At 39.6% G+C, this 20,072-nt stretch overlaps 1 protein-coding gene across 5 annotated transcripts in view; it reads left to right on the top strand.

Moving 5' to 3' along the window:
* Positions 1-20,072, top strand: part of ATP11C (ATPase phospholipid transporting 11C) — a 174,255-nt gene that overhangs the window by 107,626 nt on the left and 46,557 nt on the right. For all 5 annotated transcript variants that reach the window (XM_035009413.1, XM_035009419.1, XM_035009404.1 and 2 more), the window contains exons 9-19: positions 213-277; positions 607-688; positions 1,655-1,805; positions 2,396-2,593; positions 8,161-8,322; positions 9,009-9,160; positions 10,370-10,441; positions 12,531-12,604; positions 14,537-14,640; positions 15,058-15,239; positions 16,454-16,717. In XM_035009413.1, the coding sequence (XP_034865304.1) occupies positions 213-277; positions 607-688; positions 1,655-1,805; positions 2,396-2,593; positions 8,161-8,322; positions 9,009-9,160; positions 10,370-10,441; positions 12,531-12,604; positions 14,537-14,640; positions 15,058-15,239; positions 16,454-16,717 (1,506 nt within the window). The remainder of the gene's footprint in view (positions 1-212; positions 278-606; positions 689-1,654; positions 1,806-2,395; positions 2,594-8,160; positions 8,323-9,008; positions 9,161-10,369; positions 10,442-12,530; positions 12,605-14,536; positions 14,641-15,057; positions 15,240-16,453; positions 16,718-20,072) is intronic.

Here is a 20,072-nt window from a genome sequence, read left to right as displayed (position 1 = left end):
GCTGGCCACTCTTGTGCTCTGCTTCCAACTGTGCTGTGCCCTCAAGTGAGTTCAGAGGGAAAGATCTTTCAGCTCATCCTGGGGAGTAAGCATAATGATATAAGTGGAAGGATACGTTTTGAACCCCTTGGAGATAGATGTGTGTTAGGGCAGAGTTGATGATGCTATATTTATTGGGCTGTTTGGATAAGCTGTGTTCATTTTTCATTTAGGTCTTTGGGACCTGAAAATCTCTTGTTGAAAGGAGCCACACTAAAAAATACCAAGAAGATATATGGTGAACAATTCTTAAGATCTCCTTATCAGAAATATGCTTTGTAAAGCCTGTGCATAAATAGTGCATGTTACAAATTGGACGTTGCTGATAATTGCCATTCAGTCTAAGCCTATTTTTAGGTGTTAGGAATTTATAAGATGGGAAATAAACTAACTTTAAATATGACAAATAAAGTATGTAGAATTAAAATTATATTATAAATGATATGTCAACTGGTGACTAGACTAAGGTTAAGAATGCCTACTTTTATAGATGGGGAAAATGGATAGACCCAAGTTGGTGGGGAGTTCGTTGGCACCTAGTTTTCATTGCCTTCTTTTATTCCTTAGGAGTTGCTGTTTACACTGGGATGGAAACCAAAATGGCTTTGAACTACCAAGGAAAATCTCAGAAGCGTTCTGCTGTTGAAAAGTGAGTGTGCACCACCATTTCTTTAGTAGCAGTCAAACTGTGATATAGTCAGTTTTCAGTAATTCCGAATAACAACCATAACAAAAAACAGCATCAATTATAATAGCAGCTACCACATTGAGCACTTTTTATGTTCTAGAATTGTGCTCAGTGATTTGTATGTCTGATTTTGTTTAATCCTCTGAGCAGCTCCATAGAGTAACTCCTATTAGCCTGTCTGCTTTACAGATGAAGAAATGGTCTCCGAGATGAGTGACTTACCGAAGCTTGTGGAGCTATTCAAGGGCAAAGTTTAGTTGAAATACAAATTTATTCCCTTTTGCTGCTAGATAGTGGTTTGGGTTCCTTTAGTTGCTTTGTGTAAGGAAGTTCAACAATGTAGATAATAGTCTCCTGCTAGAGCTTCAGGCCAATTGCTACAGCATGGACCTTGCTCTGTCGTTGCCATGGATATCCCATGTATCAGTGGCACCCTCTCCATAGCCCTACTTTCAGATTAGAAGAATCCATACTAAATTTGAGGATTTCACATTTGCTCCCCCACCCTCTACTGCAAATTGTTAGGATTTGGGGAAATGGAAACAACCTACTCTTTCTGTAAGGGTTGAGTAGGTACTGTGTATGCGTGTGTGTCTCCTGTCACTTTATAGGATCCTAATTTTTTTTTTTAAAAGGTGTGTTAAGCTAGTCAGCCACTGCACTTTGGGGAGCATTGGTGACCAACAAACAGGTCAGGACTGGCTTTTCCACTTTACCAGCTGAGAATAAGGCTTTTGCAGTGATAACTGCAGTTCATATGTACAAGCTTGTGCTGTGGTTACACATTGTACACGAGAGAAGCTTTAGGAAACTGAACCATTGGGTGCCTGGGTGGCTCAGTTGGTTAAGGAAACTGAACCATTTAATTTATACGTGGTTGATATCTTAAATATATAGTTTTTAAATCCATAATATCTTATTTTTCAGATCCATTAATGCCTTCCTGATTGTGTATTTATTTATCTTACTGACCAAAGCTGCAGTATGCACTACTCTAAAGTATGTTTGGCAAAGTAACCCCTATAACGATGAACCTTGGTATAACCAAAAGACTCAGAAAGAGCGGGAAACTTTGAAGGTAATTGGTTTTATGCTGAAACTTTTAACTCTTGCTAAAAATTTTAACTCTAGCACTTTGTGACCAAGCCACGCTTTATTGAAATGTTGTTCAGATTATGATACTTTTTGTTAGCTTCCGTGTTTTCTCTTGGTTGTATGGTAGCCCTAAGCTATTAGCTATTTAAGAAGTTTTATAGTATTTTTTTTTCTTTTACTTTAGGCATCTGTGCTTATTTTTAGCTCTTTAGTTAAGACTTTTAAACAACTGAGCAAGAATCTCTGGCATGTGACTATATATGATGAGGTTGTGATATATCATGATAAGAACATAATAAATAGATTCCTACACAGAAACTTTGATCCTACATTCATATTGGGGGAGGGCAGAGAATTTAAGGAAGTGAAAAAGTGTTAAGTCAACAGGCACATTTACTGAAGTATAATGATAAAATTGAGGGTGTTTTTAAATGTTTTCACATACTGTCTTTATAGCAAGAGCAGTGCTTTCAGCATTGATATAAAAAGATAGAAAGGTAACTAGTTCTTTATTTTGTACTTGTTTGCTAGAACTGTGTATCTAATCTGCACGAACTATTTCTTTTGTTTTAGGTTTTGAAAATGTTCACTGACTTCCTGTCATTTATGGTTCTATTCAACTTTATCATTCCTGTATCCATGTATGTCACGGTAGAAATGCAGAAATTCTTGGGCTCCTTCTTCATTTCATGGGATAAGGACTTTTATGATGACGAAATTAATGAAGGAGCCCTGGTTAACACATCAGACCTTAATGAAGAACTTGGTCAGGTTAGAATGTATTTTTACTTAAAATAAGTTAATATTTTGAAAATACCTGTTCTTGTACTCTGGCTTACCAATATATGTGACCATTTCCCATTTGGAAACGTGATTCAGATATTCCTTTATAAAGCAGGCATATAATGAAGACAAGCAATGTTTTCATAGCTGTAGCCTTAATTATTTTGCTGGCATTTTTGAGGAGTATCCCAGTTTGTATATTAAATTTGAATGTTACGGAAATTTTCTTTAAAACTCACCTGGTGATGGTGTAAGATTATGGGCTGTTGCTTTGGAACAGACACATGTAGTTAAGTCTTCATCACTGTCTGTTACCATATGGGGATAGACTATTGGGTAGTAAATAAAGCTATTTTGTAACTGGGTTTTGTTCCATAAGCAACACTGACCAGAGTTGTCCTATTGACGTTTCTTGGTACATTTCTGATCAGACGGAATACATTCCTAGCAAGCAGAGTTGTTGATTCCAGTGCAGGAATTTAAATGAAGGCAAAATGTGAGGGCATGTACTCCTCAAAATGCTTTTTGCTTTATATACCAGCACAACCCAGGCTGTGGCCTCATTTCTAACCCAGGTGCATTTGTTTTCCAATGCAGTGCAGTCTAGCTGTCATTCTTCAAATGATGACTTCATAGGTGCTTTTCTCATCAGTATTGAGAAAGTTTTTCCCTTTGTCTGAATTTACTGTGTGTCACGTAATGATCTTCACAAGCTGGGGGAATTTTTTGGCTTTCATTTAATTCTCATGATATTTAGAATGTCAAGGCTGTGGAAATGTCATTTCTATGACTGGGAGATGCAAATTCAGTTAATGGAACTGTGTGGCTGGAACAGGGCCTCACACTTGTTTTAAATGGTGCCAAGTTGCATCTATACCTCAAAACTCGCTTCCTGAATTTAGCCCCCTGCTGCCCCCGCTCTTTCTGTTCTTTACCCAGCCTTACCTAAACTGAAGTGCCATCTTAGCAACTACAGTCAAAAGGGTGAAAGGACACTCCAGATAGCATTTTTGTTGAGCCCTGACTACATGACTCCAGGATCCCAGACTGTGGAATCTGCATCCCACAGAGATACTGAGTCACTAAGGATAGAACAAGAAATGAATGAACAAATGTTTTTTTCCCCTTAGATATTGTTCCCAGAAGATTCTTTTGAAGGTGACTTCAGCTGCCACAGCTGACCTTAGTTAGCCTTTTTAAACCAGAAATTTTCATCCAGGAACAGAGCTGTCTGAATAGAACTACTCTAGTCCCAATAATAAGCATCCATCTACAGCATTGTTGCATGAAAAAAAAATTGAGTTACAAGCCACCTCTGGTGAACTTTCCCTGACAGGTGATTTAGTTGAGTAAATCTGCCTATTCTAGATCCAGTGCCTGGCTCTCTGGATTCACCTACCCAAGGATGAATGTGGCGATAGCCCCGGGTACTGCAAATAGAACAGCCATCATGGCGCACGTGACTCCTAATGCTCCCTAGAGACAGGCAGGATCTCCAGGGCAGATGCCACTAAATGAGATTCTTTACATCTCTCAGATCCCCACCTCAGCAATGTAATCTTATTTCTATCATTCAGGCTGTACTCACACTGCCGAAAGTAAAGTAGAGCTTTGGGTAATGATCTGGTAAATTTGATCAGTGACAAGAAACTACAGTTTTCATTTCAACCACCACTTCTTTACCCTACCAAAACCTGCCTTTCTGGCTGTGATTGTCATTTAGTCAAATCACTAAGTTAATAGCCAGACCACCACTTTAATTTATATGGTGTAAAAACAACTTGCCTTCATTATCAGGTTATATGTGTGGAAACTACCTGAATGAAAATGCGAAGTCTTGAAATAGTTTCCTGGGCCATTTAGCATTCAATGGACCAGTACACACAAAATTAAGTGTAACTGGTTTCCTCCTTGATGAGTCATAATTTCAGATCTGTAGGACTTTTTATGTTATAAAAAGCAGTGTCAATTAGGTCCCATCAATACCATTGCAAATACTTGCTTAATCTCTTTTAAAACAACCACATTGAGGGGCCCCTGGGTGGCTCAGTTGGTTGAGTGGCCAACTCTTGGTCTTGGCTCAGGTCTTGATCTCGGAGTCATGGGTTTGGGCCCCGAATTGGGCTCTATGCTAGGTGTGGAGCCTACTTTAAAAAACTGACCCACACTGATATTTTTTAAATGGGAAGATATGTTTAGGACAGTGTTTGACTTGAGAAACAAAAAGAAGTAGGGGCGGCTGGGTGGCACAATTGGTTGAGCAACTGACTCTTGGTTTTGGCTCAGGTCATGATCTCCAGGTTGTGAGATCCAGCCCCAAGTCGGGCTCTGTGCCCAGCATCGAGTCTGCTTGAGATTCTCTCTCCCTTGCCCTCTGCCTCTCCTGCCCGTGCACTCTTTCTCCCCCTCCCTCTAAAATAAATAAATCTTTAAAAAAAAAAAAAAAAGGAAGTAGACTGTGCAGTTGGAAAAGAATGGAGTCTTTTATGATCAGGCATCAGTCCTTTAGGCAACCAAATGGTTTCAACCCATCTTGAAAATATTTTGGGGTAGCCTCCTGCCTTTTTTTTTTTTTTTAAGATTTTATTTATTTATTTGACAGAGAGAGAGACAGCGAGAGAGGGAACACAAGCAGGGGGAGTGGGAGAGGGAGAAGCAGGCTCCCCGCGGAGCATGGAGCCCGATGTGGGGCTCGATCCCAGGACCCTGGGATCATGACCTGAGCCAAAGGCAGACGTTTAACCAACTGAGCCACCCAGGCACCCCAGCCTCCTGCTTTATATCCCCTTCAAGTCTTACAGCTATGCCTCATGGTGTGTCTGGGTATATACTCTGATTCCAATAATCCAATCCCACCGTTAATGTATTGAACTTACACTATATAGCAAGAATATGTTGGTGGTACTGAGGTTACTATTACAAAGTAAACAAGAAACCCTCAAGTTGTTCACCATTCAGTTAGGGAAACACAAATATTGTACCTAACTATAGCAATGTGATCATAATTGGTTAGAAAAATAGGGCATGTGAGATGGTGGAAAGAGTCCAGTACTGTGTGATTTTGGTCAAGTCAACAGCAATGACTATCTGCATCTATATGATACCTTATAATTTATAAACATTTATTATTATACTTTATTTTCCACTCTTTACAGCCTTATGCAGCAGGCTTGGTTATTTAAGGTTAATATTTAAAGTTTACAGAGATGAGAATTTTCCAAGGTCACAAAGTTAGTAGGTGGTGAAGCCAAGACACCAGTCCAAATGTTCCATTAGGTTGAACGATATGAAAACTTTTGACCAAAATAGGCATTTCCATGCCTTCATGAACCTTTAGTTCAGGGCTCTTTCCACCCTAGAACAGCTGTCTCACTTTAGGCTTTACATCCATAAGATGATGAGTTTGAGCTTGCTGATAGAGAAGTGCCTTTCCAGCAGGCTCAAACCCACCACTAGAGAGGAAGAGACTATTGAGAGTTGGTCAAGCAGCAGCCTCTCGCTCTTATTAGTCCTCTTTCTCGTCTAAATATGAGAATACTTTTTAGTAACAGCTGATCCTCTCCTCCCCCTTTGCCGAGCATAGGGCACATATTAGAGCAGTAGTTCTCACAGTACAATCCTTGGACCAGCAGCATCAGCATCACTTAGGAACTTAATTAGAAATGCCTATTACCTAGCCCTGCCACAGAACTGCTGAATCAGAAACTGGGGAATAGAGGCCAGCGATCTGAGTTTTAACAAGCCCTCCAAGTGAGTGTGATGCATGCTATGATTTGATAATTACTGTGTTAGGGTATAATTTGTTGGCCTATACCTGTGAGAGTAATTGTATGCAGATCCATACTGCACAAAACGTTATATGTAGGGAAACAATTGCGCGATACATTTTGTAAACTATCACCTTTAACACTTATAAAAGATTTCTAAATGGGTTAATGCTCATCCAAGTGTAGGAGGTGCAGTAACCCAGGAGAACCTTCAGGGGGAAAGGACGGTAAATTAATTTTGATCAGAAAAAAAGTCCCAGAGAGTTTTGTTTGAACTGGAAAAATCTAGATGATACAGGAATAATACCACTTGGATTAATTTAAAGAGAGAATTCAAACTTGGCTGGCTAACAGAGCAAAAAAAGGAAGATTGAAATGCTATATTTGTGTCAGTGCTTGCTACCGTGAAAAGCTTTGAAAAATAATTAGAAAGCAACTACTGCTGGAGTTCATCTCTTTCTCCCTTACATAATGAAAACCTTCATCTTGTGCTTATGCTTGTTCCTGTCAGCCCATAATTTTAACTATTTAAGCGTAAATTGCCAAAAAGGAAGATAAAATTGTGGGTTTCCAAAAGCCAGATGTTATAAATAGAAGAGATAAAAACTGAGATAAAATGGAAATGCTCAAAATGGTTTATTTTGCATGGTTACTTTTTCCATTATTTATGAAAGAATGCTTGTATTATACTTTTTTTGCTTACATTATACTTTAACCTATTATTATAAACCCCGTTTTTTTTTTTTTTAACTTGGAAACTTTTTTCAGGAGTATCTAAAAATATACACAGTACGTGGAAAGAAACTTCAGTTATGTTTTTGAACATTTAAGACTTACTGTGTCTCCTAATTAAGTAACTGTTGATACTATTATTTTCCCTGACCATCCATACTCTGTGATTCTATCTGCAGTATAGAACACAGTGCATTTTACTTCAACCCAGTATATTCATGGAAAATTTTACTTTTCAAGGAAAAGTTTTGTTACATCCTAGTTAATTTTAGTTCCTGTCAAATATTTTTTCTGTGTGTGTGTGTGTGTGTGTGTAATAAGTGGTCAGTATATTCTTATTTCCCACTTGGAAAATTGACTTTTATTTTAGAACTTCTTTACATCAAAATAGATAAGTAATAAACTGTAAGTTTCTTAGTTTGATAAAATAGCCACATTTATCTTTACGATTTATCTTCTGTATTTGAGTGCGTCTACCTTGGACATGTGATACTATTTCACTGCCTTTAAAAATACTTGTTCTTGGGGCACCTGGGTGACTCAGTCAGTTAAGCGGCCACCTTTGGCTCAGGTTATGATCCCAGGATCCTGGGACTGGGTCCTGCATCAGGCTTCCTGCTCAGTGAGGAACCTGCTTCTCCCTCTGCCTGCCGCTCCCCCTGCTTGTGCTCGCTCGCTCTCTCTCTCTCCCTCCCTCCCTCCCTCCCCCTCTCTGTCAAATAAATAAAATCTTTAAAAAAGAAATACTTATTCAGGGGCATCTGGCTGGCTCAGTCAGTGGAGCATGCAACTCTTGAATTTGGGATTGTGAGTTTGAACCCCACATGTGGTATGGAGTTTACTTAAAATAAAAACTTTTTTTTAATTTAAAAAAATATTCTTATTCATTTCCCACTCTTTTCATAATATTGCTTTTGTAATTACCTGACATTTGACAAGAAGTCTTAGAAACAGTGATTTGCTACGGATATGAAAAGAGCCCTGCCTTACAGCTTAACAAAAAATTAATCACACTAAAGAAGGTAAAACTGCATCTGTTTGTGTCCTTGTTTTTAGGTGGATTATATATTTACAGACAAGACTGGAACACTCACTGAAAATAGCATGGAATTCATTGAGTGCTGCATCGATGGGCACAAGTACAAAGGTGCAGCTCAGGAGACTGATGGACTCTCTCAAACTGATGGACCCTTAACGTATTTTGACAAAGCAGATAAGGTGGCATTTTCTGAATTACCATTTTACCTTGAGAAATCAATGTATGTGTGCATGTGTTAAGTTTGTGTAGTAGAAATGAAGACTGAGTGTATGACACCAACTTTGGAATAACCATTTGCTCTTTTGACTTCAACTTTCTCATTTCACTAACACCTCTGGAAATTGTTAAAGAGTAGAATTTATAAATAGGGAGGATTGTGGAAAATGGCTTTTGGGCAAAAATTTCACTTTCCTGGCTGTATGATCATAATTCTTTATGCTTTGTCTTTAAAAATATGAGCTGCTTCGAGAATGAAGTCTTTTCAAATCATTCAAGTCCCAGGAGCATCTAGACATTAAATGGGCCCAAGTCTCCCTGCACCTGAGCTATTGCCAGATTGTGAATTGGATACTGAATGAACTCTTTTAGGCCATAAAGAATTCACTGATTTAGTATTAGGTGGCACCACAGTAGCCTGAATGAGTTAACACAGCCTCTAGGGTATTTTAGCTGAAAACCAGGGATGCTGTTAGGTACAAGGGAGGATATATAGCTCATTTGAGTATTAGGGATTTAGAAATTTCTGCTACTCAGTTTGCTGGAGGTTACAATATTTTCTCGCATTAATACCCTTTCTCTGTTCACTGACTACCAGGTGATCAAGGGGAAAATATAATAGAGTCATTTTTCTGTTACTGTTCAACAGAACCGAGAAGAGCTCTTTCTGCGTGCCTTGTGTTTATGTCATACTGTAGAAATTAAAACAAATGATGCTGTTGATGGACCTACAGAATCAGCTGAATTAACTTACATGTCCTCTTCACCAGATGAAATAGCTTTGGTGAAAGGAGCTAAAAAGTAAGCACTTCTGTTAGCTGGATGAATAATAAATTCTAGAGATCTGCTGTACAGCATTGTACCCATAGTTAACAACACAGTGTTTTGCACTTCAAAATTTGTTAAGAGGGTAGATCTCATGTTAAGTGTTCTTTACCATAAGCAACAGAACACCAGTGGGACACAAGGAAGCTTTGAGAGGTGTTGGATAGGTCTCTTACCTTGTTTGTGGTAATGATCGCACGGGTGTTTGAACGTGTCCAAACTTCTCAAATTGGACACATTAAATATGTATAGTTCTTTGTGTATCAGTCATACCTTAGTAAGGCTGTTTTAAAAACCCTGAGATGAGTTGTAGAGAAATACAGTAGCATTTTTGAAGGGTAAAAAAAAAAAAAAGTAAGCACTTTTTGTACTTCTCCTGAGAAAGTGAAATCACAGGAGGACTGGAGTTGTTTTTTCTCTGTTTGCTTCAATAACCTTATCTTATAAATATTCTTTAATAAAAAGCCGAACTGCTTTATTTGAAAGTTTGTGAAAAATTCCCCAAACCTAGCCAATTAAGACCAATAAGAAAATAGCAATGCATAGATGTAACTTGCATTAGTATTTATGCATACCAACTAGAAGTCCAAATGTTCATATTCTGCAAATTCTATAACAATGGCCAATTTTTGTACAACATATGTTATTTCTGAAGTGCTGTTAGCAATTTTGGCGTCACTTTTTTTTTTTTTTTGAGATTTTATTTATTTATTTTGACAGACAGCGAGAGGGAACACAAGCAAGGGGAGTGGGAGAGGGAGAAGCAGGCTTCCCTCCGAGCAGGGAGCCTGATGTGGGGCTCGATCCCAGGACCCTGGGATCACGACCTGAGCCGAAGGCACCCGCTTAACGACTGAGCCACCCAGGCACCCCTTGGCATCACTTTGTAACTGACAGTCCTGTTTTACCCTTGAGGCCTGAGATGATTAAGTGGTTAAAAGGTCACCCAATGTGTTTGCTATAGAATTGGAATTACAAATTGCCTCTTGATTACAAGTCGTGACTGGGCTTTGACTTCCTCTTTCCTGTCATCTCAGCCAGTAAAGGGAAGTATAGTTATAGACTGATTTTTTTTTCCCCACACAAAAGAGAAGAAAACAATAAACAAGTATGAGTATCCCCAGTGCAAGGGAAAATTAATCATTCTTTAGAGATACACAGAGGTGTTTTTGTTGCTTTTGACAGGTATGGGTTCACATTTGTAGGAATTCGGAATGGCCATATGAGAGTAGAGAACCAAAGAAAAGAAATAGAAGAGTAAGTAGCACTGTGTGTTTGATGTTTATCACGTCTTAACCCCACAGTTAACCTTGGGTGGATTTAGGAAGGGCAACAAAGGAAACTTATTACATCCATAAATGTGTAAGACTGTGCTTTCCCACTTGGAGTTTTATGTAAATATAGTTGGAGTAGAAGATATTTTTCATAGAGGGGTAGAAACTGGGACTTGACATGGAAATTATTCCTATTTGGTTCACATATGGGTCCAATAGCCCCAGTGAGAATCTGCCTGGACTTTCTTTCTGAAACATGGATGCCAATTTTAGGTCTCCAGCACACATTGCAAAAAAAATCCATGAACTTGCATGAAACCTTCTGCTGTCTAGAACCCAGCCAGTCACTCTGGGATTGCAAGCTCAGCCAGTCATGGCAGCTTTGGTGTCAGAAGCTTTGTCTTGTTCTCTGTGCTCAAGTGTGAGCCCCAGGGCAAGTACCCTGATGCAGCAGTGTTTTGGGGTTTTTTGGGTTTTTTTTTTCTACAGAGATCCCAATGAACAAAACCACCTTGGCTTAATAGCAGGTTTTAATTAGGTTCTGTGATTAATTTGAATTCCTTCATCTGAACTTGAAATGTAATTATCTGACTTCTACTCTGGTCCCTACCATCTCATGAGACCCATCTCAGAAACCTGTAATATGTGTAGATGTGTTTGGGGAATGTACCCCTTTGGGAAGTGATGCTTAAAAGCCAGGCGAAGGCTCTTTGGCCTGCCAGGAGCCCGGATCATTATTAGAGTCCAGATTCTAGCCGGTTCACAACAGTGCCCCCATCTGGTCAACACCAAATGATATGCTACATGTAGATCTCTTACTCATACACAAAACCCAGAACTGGTGACCTGCTACACGTAGATCTCTTACTCATACACACATCCCAGAAGTGGTGACCTGCTCACTCCCATCACAAACAGGCTTCATAGTAAATATTCTTAGGTCAAATATGTGCGTCCAAGTTGCTCATTTTCAGAAAATATTTCCCCATGTTTTTGTAATAATTAACTCTTATTTTTACTCTTCTGCATTGTTTCATCTGATTTATTAGCTTAGTACAAATCTGATCATATCATTCCACTGTTTCAACCCTTCAGTAAATTCCTGTTGCTCTTAGGATAAAATTCCAGATCCCTGAAATGGACTACAATGTTCTCAGCTCCCAGCCCTTGTTTACCCCTCTTGCTGTGCTGCTATCGACTAGATTTCAAGCTTTAGTGAACTATTTTTTTAAAGATTGTATTTATTTATTTGACAGAGAGAGACACAGCGAGAGAGGGAAAGCAAGCAGGGGGAGTGGGAGAGGGAGAAGCAGGCTCCCCGCGGAGCAGGGAACCCGATGTGGGGCTCGATCCCAGGACCCCGGGATCATGACCTGAGCCGAAGGCAGACGCTCAACGACTGAGCCACCCAGGCGCCCCTAGTGAAATATTTTTGCACATGCCTTTTTCTCTACTCACAATGCCATGACACCCTTTATTCATCATGTCGTTCCTGCAGAACACAACCCAGACACTACCTCTTCCAGGAAGCCTTCCTTCAGATATCTTCCTTCTGTGCTTTCATATCTGCCCAGTGAGTTCCTTTATTACAGTGTATGGCAGATTTGAGAGTTAGTCATCTCATTACCCTCCACTTCCCTTAATCACACGATGAGCCTCTTGAGGGAAGAAACTCAGGCAGATTCATGTCTATTTTCCAGTACCTAGCATTGTGCTCAACACATAGTAAGCACCCCATCGATGATTAAAGTAATTGGCAGGGTGGGACTATTTCTAGACCCCTCCAGAAATGGCATGGCTGGGCAGCTCTTTGTCTATGTAGTCACTCTCCCCTTCCCATTTGCAGTAATCTAATGCGAGGATATAGATAGCCCTTAAGCAACACTGGCATCCTCTGACACCACATTCTAAGTGCAGAAAAATTTCAGAGTCCCAACGGAAAGTGCCAGTCGCGCACTCAGCCAGCAACCCTTACCAAAAGGGGAGAATTCTATTCAGGATGTTTCTGTGGCGGTTTGTTTTTCCCAGTGTGGTCTAGGTATTTTCTTTTTCTCATTTTTCTCCTCATAAAGGTATGAACTTCTTCACACCTTAAACTTTGATTCTGTCCGTCGTCGTATGAGTGTCATTGTGAAGACTCAAGCAGGTATACTTTTTATAATTTTTTTTAAAAAATATTTTATTTATTTGCGAGAGGGAGAATGAGCGAGAGCACACAAGAGGGGGGAGGGTCAGAGGGAGAAGCAGACTCCCTGCCGAGCAGGGAGCCCGACGCGGGACTCGATCCCGGGACTCCAGGATCATGACCCGAGCCGAAGGCAGTCGCTTAACCAACTGAGCCACCCAGGTGCCCGCAGGTATACTTTTTAAAAACTTGACTTTTTCTCTTTTTCTTCTCTTCTCTTTCTCTTCTTTTTCCATTTGTAGATTTGTATGTTGATCAGTTATTTTAAAAAAGGAAAATATCTCATGTAGTAATAGATGACTACCTAAAGTCATGCAAAGCAGTAACTTCTGTGTATGCCTTAAGGTATTTATATAAGCACATATGTTCAGTTTGCCAAATTGTCAGTGGATAGTATATGCATATTCTTGGAAACTGAACTCTTCAGTCCTGAGTGTCCAAACAGAAACTGAAAGGGTGACTTTTTTATAGTTTGTGGTACTGGCCAATCACCAGTAATGTCTACATGTGGCAGCCCAGTACAGTTGGGTGGTTTGAGATTAACTAGCAGTAGAATTCTTGAGTGTAGAGAGTCACTGGCTCTCCCTGCCTGACCTTCCTAATTCTCCGCTGCTTTTTACTTCCAGGTAGCAGGCAGACTAAGGGTCAGACTTCTGGGAAAGGGTATGGTGGCTTTACTCTAGCATGCTGGGCTCTTTGTTTGACAGAGTAAGGAAGCTTGCCCTTTGTATCAGAAGCAGTACCATCATCCCAGGGTTCCCCCATGTCCTTCGGAGGAGCCATGGTAGCTGAGATACCTTCTGCTCGGACTGAGCAAGAGCCATGGGGGAGCACTCGTGCCTTATATGCAGGCTCCCAGATACGCCTCTGTGTGTGTGTGTGTGTGTGTGTGTATGTAAGAGAGAGAGAGAGAGAGACTGTGACTGTCTCTAGGTGGTTTTTCAAATTTTCCTTGGTTTATATCCTAGTAATTTACCTTTTATTAAATCTGTCCCAAATTCCTCAGTGTGAGAATGGGAAGATACAGACAGACCCTTGAGGGAACATTTCCCACTTTATTCATACTTTGTGATGTGACTGCCAGGTCATGAAATTGATTTCATTATGTGAAGGCCGAATTTGTTTTGTGACTTTTAAACACTGGATGTGTGAGAGAAAATTAAAAAAGAAAACCACTTAACATCTGAAATACTTGGTGTTCTACTCAAATGGTGTGACATCTGGGGAAGTGGTCTGCTGAGGGCCTTGACCTCAGAGCTACACTTCTTTTTAACTTCTTGAACTCAGCATTTTGCTTTATAAGGGTGAAGTGTCTTTCTTAATGCTCAACGGTGACTACTTTGCCGGATGCACGGACTGATATAAGGCCATACTTATACTAACATTCTACAGTGCTATTTTCAAGTTTCCAGTACAAACTACCAAGCCACTGTTTTTTAAAGGAACCTCTGTAGTTCATTCAAAATGGTTTTATTTGCATGTGGGTTTGGTCCTTGACATCAGTAGATGCCATGTATGCACTTTAGAACATGCTTGACAACGTTTTCAAAGAGAATTCAGAAGGAGCTCTTTGACATAAGGACAGTCTCCCATGATCCCTGAAAGGAAGTACGTCTTTTTTTTTTTTTTTTTTAAAGGAAGTACATCTTAACAGAGGTACTTGTTGTACACTCCTGAGTTATTTGTGTCCATCTTGGTCTTAAGAGGTAGTGGGCATTGTCCTATGAGAGTAAAGGTCAAGATGTCTCATTCCATTTGGGGGAGCATTGCCAGGCAGGCTCAGGATCCACAGTAGCTGAGTGGGAGAGGCCACCTTAATGGTTACCTGTTATTAAAATCCCAATACCGGTCTTAAAATTCTAGGTTGAGAACTTGGTTTTTTATTTATTTTAGGAGACATACTTCTCTTTTGTAAAGGAGCAGACTCAGCAGTCTTCCCCAGGGTGCAAAATCATGAAATTGAGTTAACTAAAGCCCATGTGGAACGTAATGCAATGGTGAGCCTACATCTCTCTAGAAATGCTAAAGATGACTATTTGATGGGATTGCTATTTAAATGTTTGAATGAATTTTAGCTTATTTTTTATTGTCTATTTTTATATTGGGGGATTTAGTAATATTATTTTCCTTATTTTAATGTAAAACAGTATCCTGGAGCAAGTTTCTGTTCAGAATTGGTAGATTTGAAGACTTTTCAAGAATCTTTGGTTTATGTTCTGCTTTTTTTTTTTCTCTAAGAGCTATTATTATTTTGCTATTCCGAACCTAATTGAATGTTACCCTTTTAGTTGCAGTCTGTTAGTGTTTTTTTTTCTAACTAACATATCAGAATTTCTTTTGTGCGGTGAAACGATGTGGGATTTTTTTTTTTTTCAATTATTTGGATAACTAGAGATCTCCTACTTTTTTCCTAGGACGGGTATCGGACACTTTGTGTAGCCTTCAAAGAAATCGCTCCAGATGATTATGAAAGAATTAACAGACAGCTCATCGAGGCAAAAATGGCCTTACAAGACAGAGAAGAAAAAATGGAAAAGGTTTTTGATGATATTGAGACAAACATGAATTTAATTGGAGCCACTGCAGTGGAAGACAAGTAATTACAAAATGATATTCTTGTCATTTTAATGACCAGTCATTTAGGGTGGTATCTGTTCAGATTGGTAATTTATTCTCAAATTTTGAAATCTTCTATTCAGATCTGTTGATAGACCAGACTTTGAACTGTTCGTGGGAATGATTTTTTTTCAAATATTTGTGGCTTAGAAGAACAAATCTGTCATCGCTAAGATATTTTGAATGTTTACAAAGCCATCCATTTATTTATGCAGATATTTATGAAATAGTCTTGTGATGTATTGAGAGCTTTGTGCTAGACATCGTTTGCACTGGTGCCTGATAGAAGTGGTAAGATTTTGACAGACAGAAATGAGCAGAAAGGAAATTCGGGTTAGAGCAGACAACATGAGAGCTCATTCTAACCTGGTTCAACAGGCTAGAGCATGTTTTTGCATACTGTCAAATAATTTGCTTTAACTCTCCAGGCTGAGCTCTACTAGACAGGATTGTAGGGCTTCAGCATTGATCTGCCTGAAAGAATAGGTTTTACACTCTTAATATTTTAGGGGTTTTTAAGAAATTACAAATGCAAATTTTGAGACTTAACCAAAAAAAAGTTACAAACATACATACATACATATATATATATTCAGCCACATCGGAAGGTTTTGAAATTTCAGTGGGATTCATTTAGTCTTTTTCTTTCCTACTCTCTGACCAAAGGGAACTCAAAGAAAGTATTCTTCTCTGCCTTTCGGATTTATGCTTAAATTCTCACTCGGGATGGTTGGCTTTCCTATTCTCAAAGCTCCTCAGCAATGGGGATTCACTAATTTCCCTCGATATCTCACTGGAATGTGTTTGGCCCTTTCCGTTTTGAACCATGTTAAGTATTTGTATGGTGAGATGTAAAATTTAATGAAATACAGTAAAGTGACAGTGCATGTTTGGTGAGTTTATGAACATTTTAACTAAGAGGGATGATTCTCCATTATGCCATTGGATACCATTTACCTAAAGAGATGTCGTTGGCTTTTCCAAACCTCACTGCTTGCAATTTATTTTAGTAAGTAAAACCATGCCAGAGATAACAGTCCCAGAAGGAGTAGAGGGTATATAAGAAAACCAACTGATAACATGTCAGGACTCCAGCATTGCTGTGAATTATAAAAATACTCTCTTTTGCAAGCCTTCTTACAGAATCTCTGTCAGGAATTTTTGAGGATAACAAGGTTTCCTTTGTGTTCCCAGGCTGCAAGATCAAGCAGCTGAGACCATTGAAGCTCTGCATACAGCAGGTCTGAAAGTCTGGGTGCTTACTGGGGACAAGATGGAGACAGCCAAATCCACCTGCTATGCGTGCCGCCTCTTCCAAACCAGCACTGAGCTCTTGGAACTGACTACAAAAACCATCGAAGAAAGTGAAAGGAAAGAAGATCGATTACATGAATTGTTGATAGAATATCGTAAGAAGTTGCTGCATGATTTTCCTAGAAGTAGTAGAAGCCTTAAAAAGTAAGAAAGTGCATCAGTTTCTTATACTTAGGCATGAGTATAAATGTAAATCACAGCTATTTATGCAGAAGGCTCTGTTTTCTATGATTTATCGTTGTCTGCAGGTGTTTTATCCTTATAAGTTAAAACCTTCCCTGAGGACTTGGCCAATGGCTCATTTGAGGTTATTTGGCACTTTCCACCTCTCTTTTAATTTAAAAGAAAATCCTGTATTTCTCCAGGTTTAGAAAAGTAGTTCAATTTCTTCATGTTTAGGGTGTGGGTATTTAGCACTGAAGCTCTGGCCTGGTCCATGTCAAGAAAAAAAAAAATGCTCCTTTTTGTGGTCTCTTAAATTGAATGTAAAGAAACTGATCTCTATAACACTTTGCCTGTAATTTGAGGTCCTAGAGCCATTTTCTCTCTGGATTTTCATGGCCCAGAACTCCGAAGGGAACCAAATACTTGTTAATAACATGGCCATTTCGACTCTGCTTCCAACTAGTTGCTTAGGAACAACTTATAGAACTTAAGCGTCTCAAGGAAAGCCACTGATGCATAATAATTCCATGCCCAGAAATCATTGACCAAGGCTTAGCCTTGTCTAAACCAGTTGCTGGAATTTACTATGGCCATCAGCAAATCGACTGCCTCTTCTGGAATGCCACAGGATAGGCCCGTAGTAAATCCAAAGACCTCCTGGATGATATTAGCTTGCATTTCTTGAGCATACACTTTGTTTCGGGAACCATATTTAGCACTTCATGTAATTATTCTCACTAAGTCCTCATCACAACCTAGTATGGCTCTCTTATTTTCTTCACTTTACAGATAGAGTAAGGCTCAGAGAGATGCAGTAACTTGAATTCAAGATCACATAGCTAATAAGGGGTAGAACAAGTCTGTCCATTTCCAGAGCCCATGCTTTTAACAACTGTGTTCTCAGGATTTTTACTTGCCTATTTATCTTAATCTGTTCCGACTAACATAACAAAATAACCATAGACTGGGCAGCTGAAACAGTAGAAACTTATTTCTCATATTTCTGGGGTCGAGTTCCGGTGAGGTCCCTCTTCCTGGCTTATAGAAAGCTACCTTCTCACTGCGTCTTTTCATGGCTCAGAGAGATGCTGTTCTGGTGTCTCTTCTTATAAGGGCACTAATCTCATCATAAGGGCTCCACCTTCATGACTTCACTTAGACCTAGTCATCTCCCAAAGGCCCCATCTCCAGATACCATCACATCGGGGGTTAGAGCTTCAACATAGGATTTGGGAAGGGGGGAGGGCATGGGACACAGTTCAGTCCACAGCACCATTCAGCGGCTCTGGGGTACTTTTGTAAAGGCCAGGGCTTCTGAAAAACTGAACTCACCATCTCAGAACATTCCCTCTTGTGGTTCATCTGTTTGGAGTTGGGCCCAGACTTCCCTCAAGTTCTATAAGTAAGCATCAGACCCAGAATCCCTTTTGTCAGCTTCTGCTTCATGTCAGCCACCGAGCCTTATTCAGGTTTCTATTCTCCCCACTAGCGCTGCACTTCAAATTCCTAGCAACTCATGCCTTGAATCCCTTAAGTCCTTCTGCCAGGGAAGTGGTTTCCATTACACACAGAATGAGGTCGCAGCAAAGACCTCAAGGGACCATTGCACCTTGCTTTCCTAGCACACCTCCGCATACTACTCTCCCCTCGCCTCATTCTGCCCTGTCTTTCAGTTCCACTGGTCTTTCCTGGGTGTGTGTATTGTCCCAACCTCTGGATATTAGCCATTTAGTATCTCGTTTGTTTGCGTATATTCTCTCATGTATATTTCTGTCACCTCAAGGAGGTTTCTCTGTTCTCCCAGGGAAGATGAGTTAATGATTCTTCCCATTCTTCTTTTATGTCCTACTTAAGAGTTGATGCTTATAAATATTGCTTGATTTGTTATTGAGCCACTGTTCTCTGCACATTAAGTCAGCTCTGTGAGTAGAGGAGCAAAGGAGAACACATGATTGATATCTTTTTAATTAGTGAATAAAACATGCCTCTAAAATTATGAAGCAGAATATGGACAAGTACAAAATACCATAGTGTCAGTATACACCAAGGGAATATGGAATAAAGGAATGAGGAAGCATATTAGGCTCTCAGGACTCAAACGTTTGGGCCATAGAGTAGCAGCTCCATTATCACTAGGAGCTTGTCAGAAATGCATAATCTCCTGTCCCACCGAAAACCTAGTGAGTCAGAATCTACACTTGAACAAAATTCTCGGGAATTTTAACAAGACTCCCTTCAACATTAAGCTTCAAGAAGCCTAAAATTAGACAAATGAATCGATAATGATGAGATCATGTTCAAATGGCACCCAAGATTCCCTGAACAAAAATTGATTAATCACTGTTTTTTTCTTAATTACAAATGAAATGTTAATTGGTAGAATTTTCTCAGTTGTAAGTTTTCCCCCGTATGTTTTTTTTTAAAGATTTATTTATTCTAGAGACAGAGAGAGGGCGTGCATGCTGGGGGTGGGGGTGGGGTTGGAGAGGGAGAGCGGAGCCCAACATGGGGTTCAATCTCCCAACCCTGAGATCATGACCTGAGCCGAAACCAAGAGTCGGTCGCTTGACCAACTGTGCCACCCAGGAGCCCCTCCCATGTGTTTTTCTTAAGTACTTGTACCTGTTATATTTGTCTCTCCTGGAATGTAATATCTCTTAGTCGTCCTGGCTATGCATGAGAATCACCTACAGAGCTTTCTGAAACATAAACCTATAAATAACCAAGCACTGCCCAAGATACTCTGATTTAATTTGTCTGGGAATAGACCTCAGGCGTGGGCAATTTTTTAAAGCTGCCCAGATGATTCTAATGGGAAGGCTATGGTTGAGAACCACTAATCCAGTATAAAATGATACTGATTTAAGGAACATACATCATTATTGTATGGTAGTTTTTAATGAACACTGTGTCTTTTAGGCTCTCCATCATTTTTGAGAAGCCAGGTCTATTGACAGGCTTTGTCATTCAGGAAAAGGTCTTCTGTGATTTGTATGCCCAAAGCCATTTTGTCTTCTTCCTCTATTATTAAGAAGTTTTGAAATTGATTATTTGTCTTCATATCAGAGTTTGACTGACTGTAATTTCCACAATTCCCCTTGAGTTTCTTTCACAGAGACCAGCTGCTAAATGCCCATTATTTTTAAATACCTTTTAGAATTTAGAATCTATATGGGCAGCTCGAGTCTCAAAGATGTCATGGAAAAATCTCTGTTGTGCCATCATTAGAGACAGTTGCTTCTCTGCAGTTTATAGGTTCGGGAACCAGATTGATGATGACTCTTACGCGGGACCCTCTTTGTGATTTTAAAAACAATTAGTTTTCAAAATAGAA

The sequence above is a fragment of the Mirounga leonina genome, unplaced genomic scaffold (assembly GCF_011800145.1).
Source record: "Mirounga leonina isolate KUSES-001 unplaced genomic scaffold, KU_Mleo_1.0 Mir_101664, whole genome shotgun sequence".
Taxonomy (NCBI): Eukaryota; Metazoa; Chordata; class Mammalia; order Carnivora; family Phocidae; genus Mirounga; species Mirounga leonina.
This window is presented reverse-complemented; position numbering and strand designations above follow the sequence as displayed.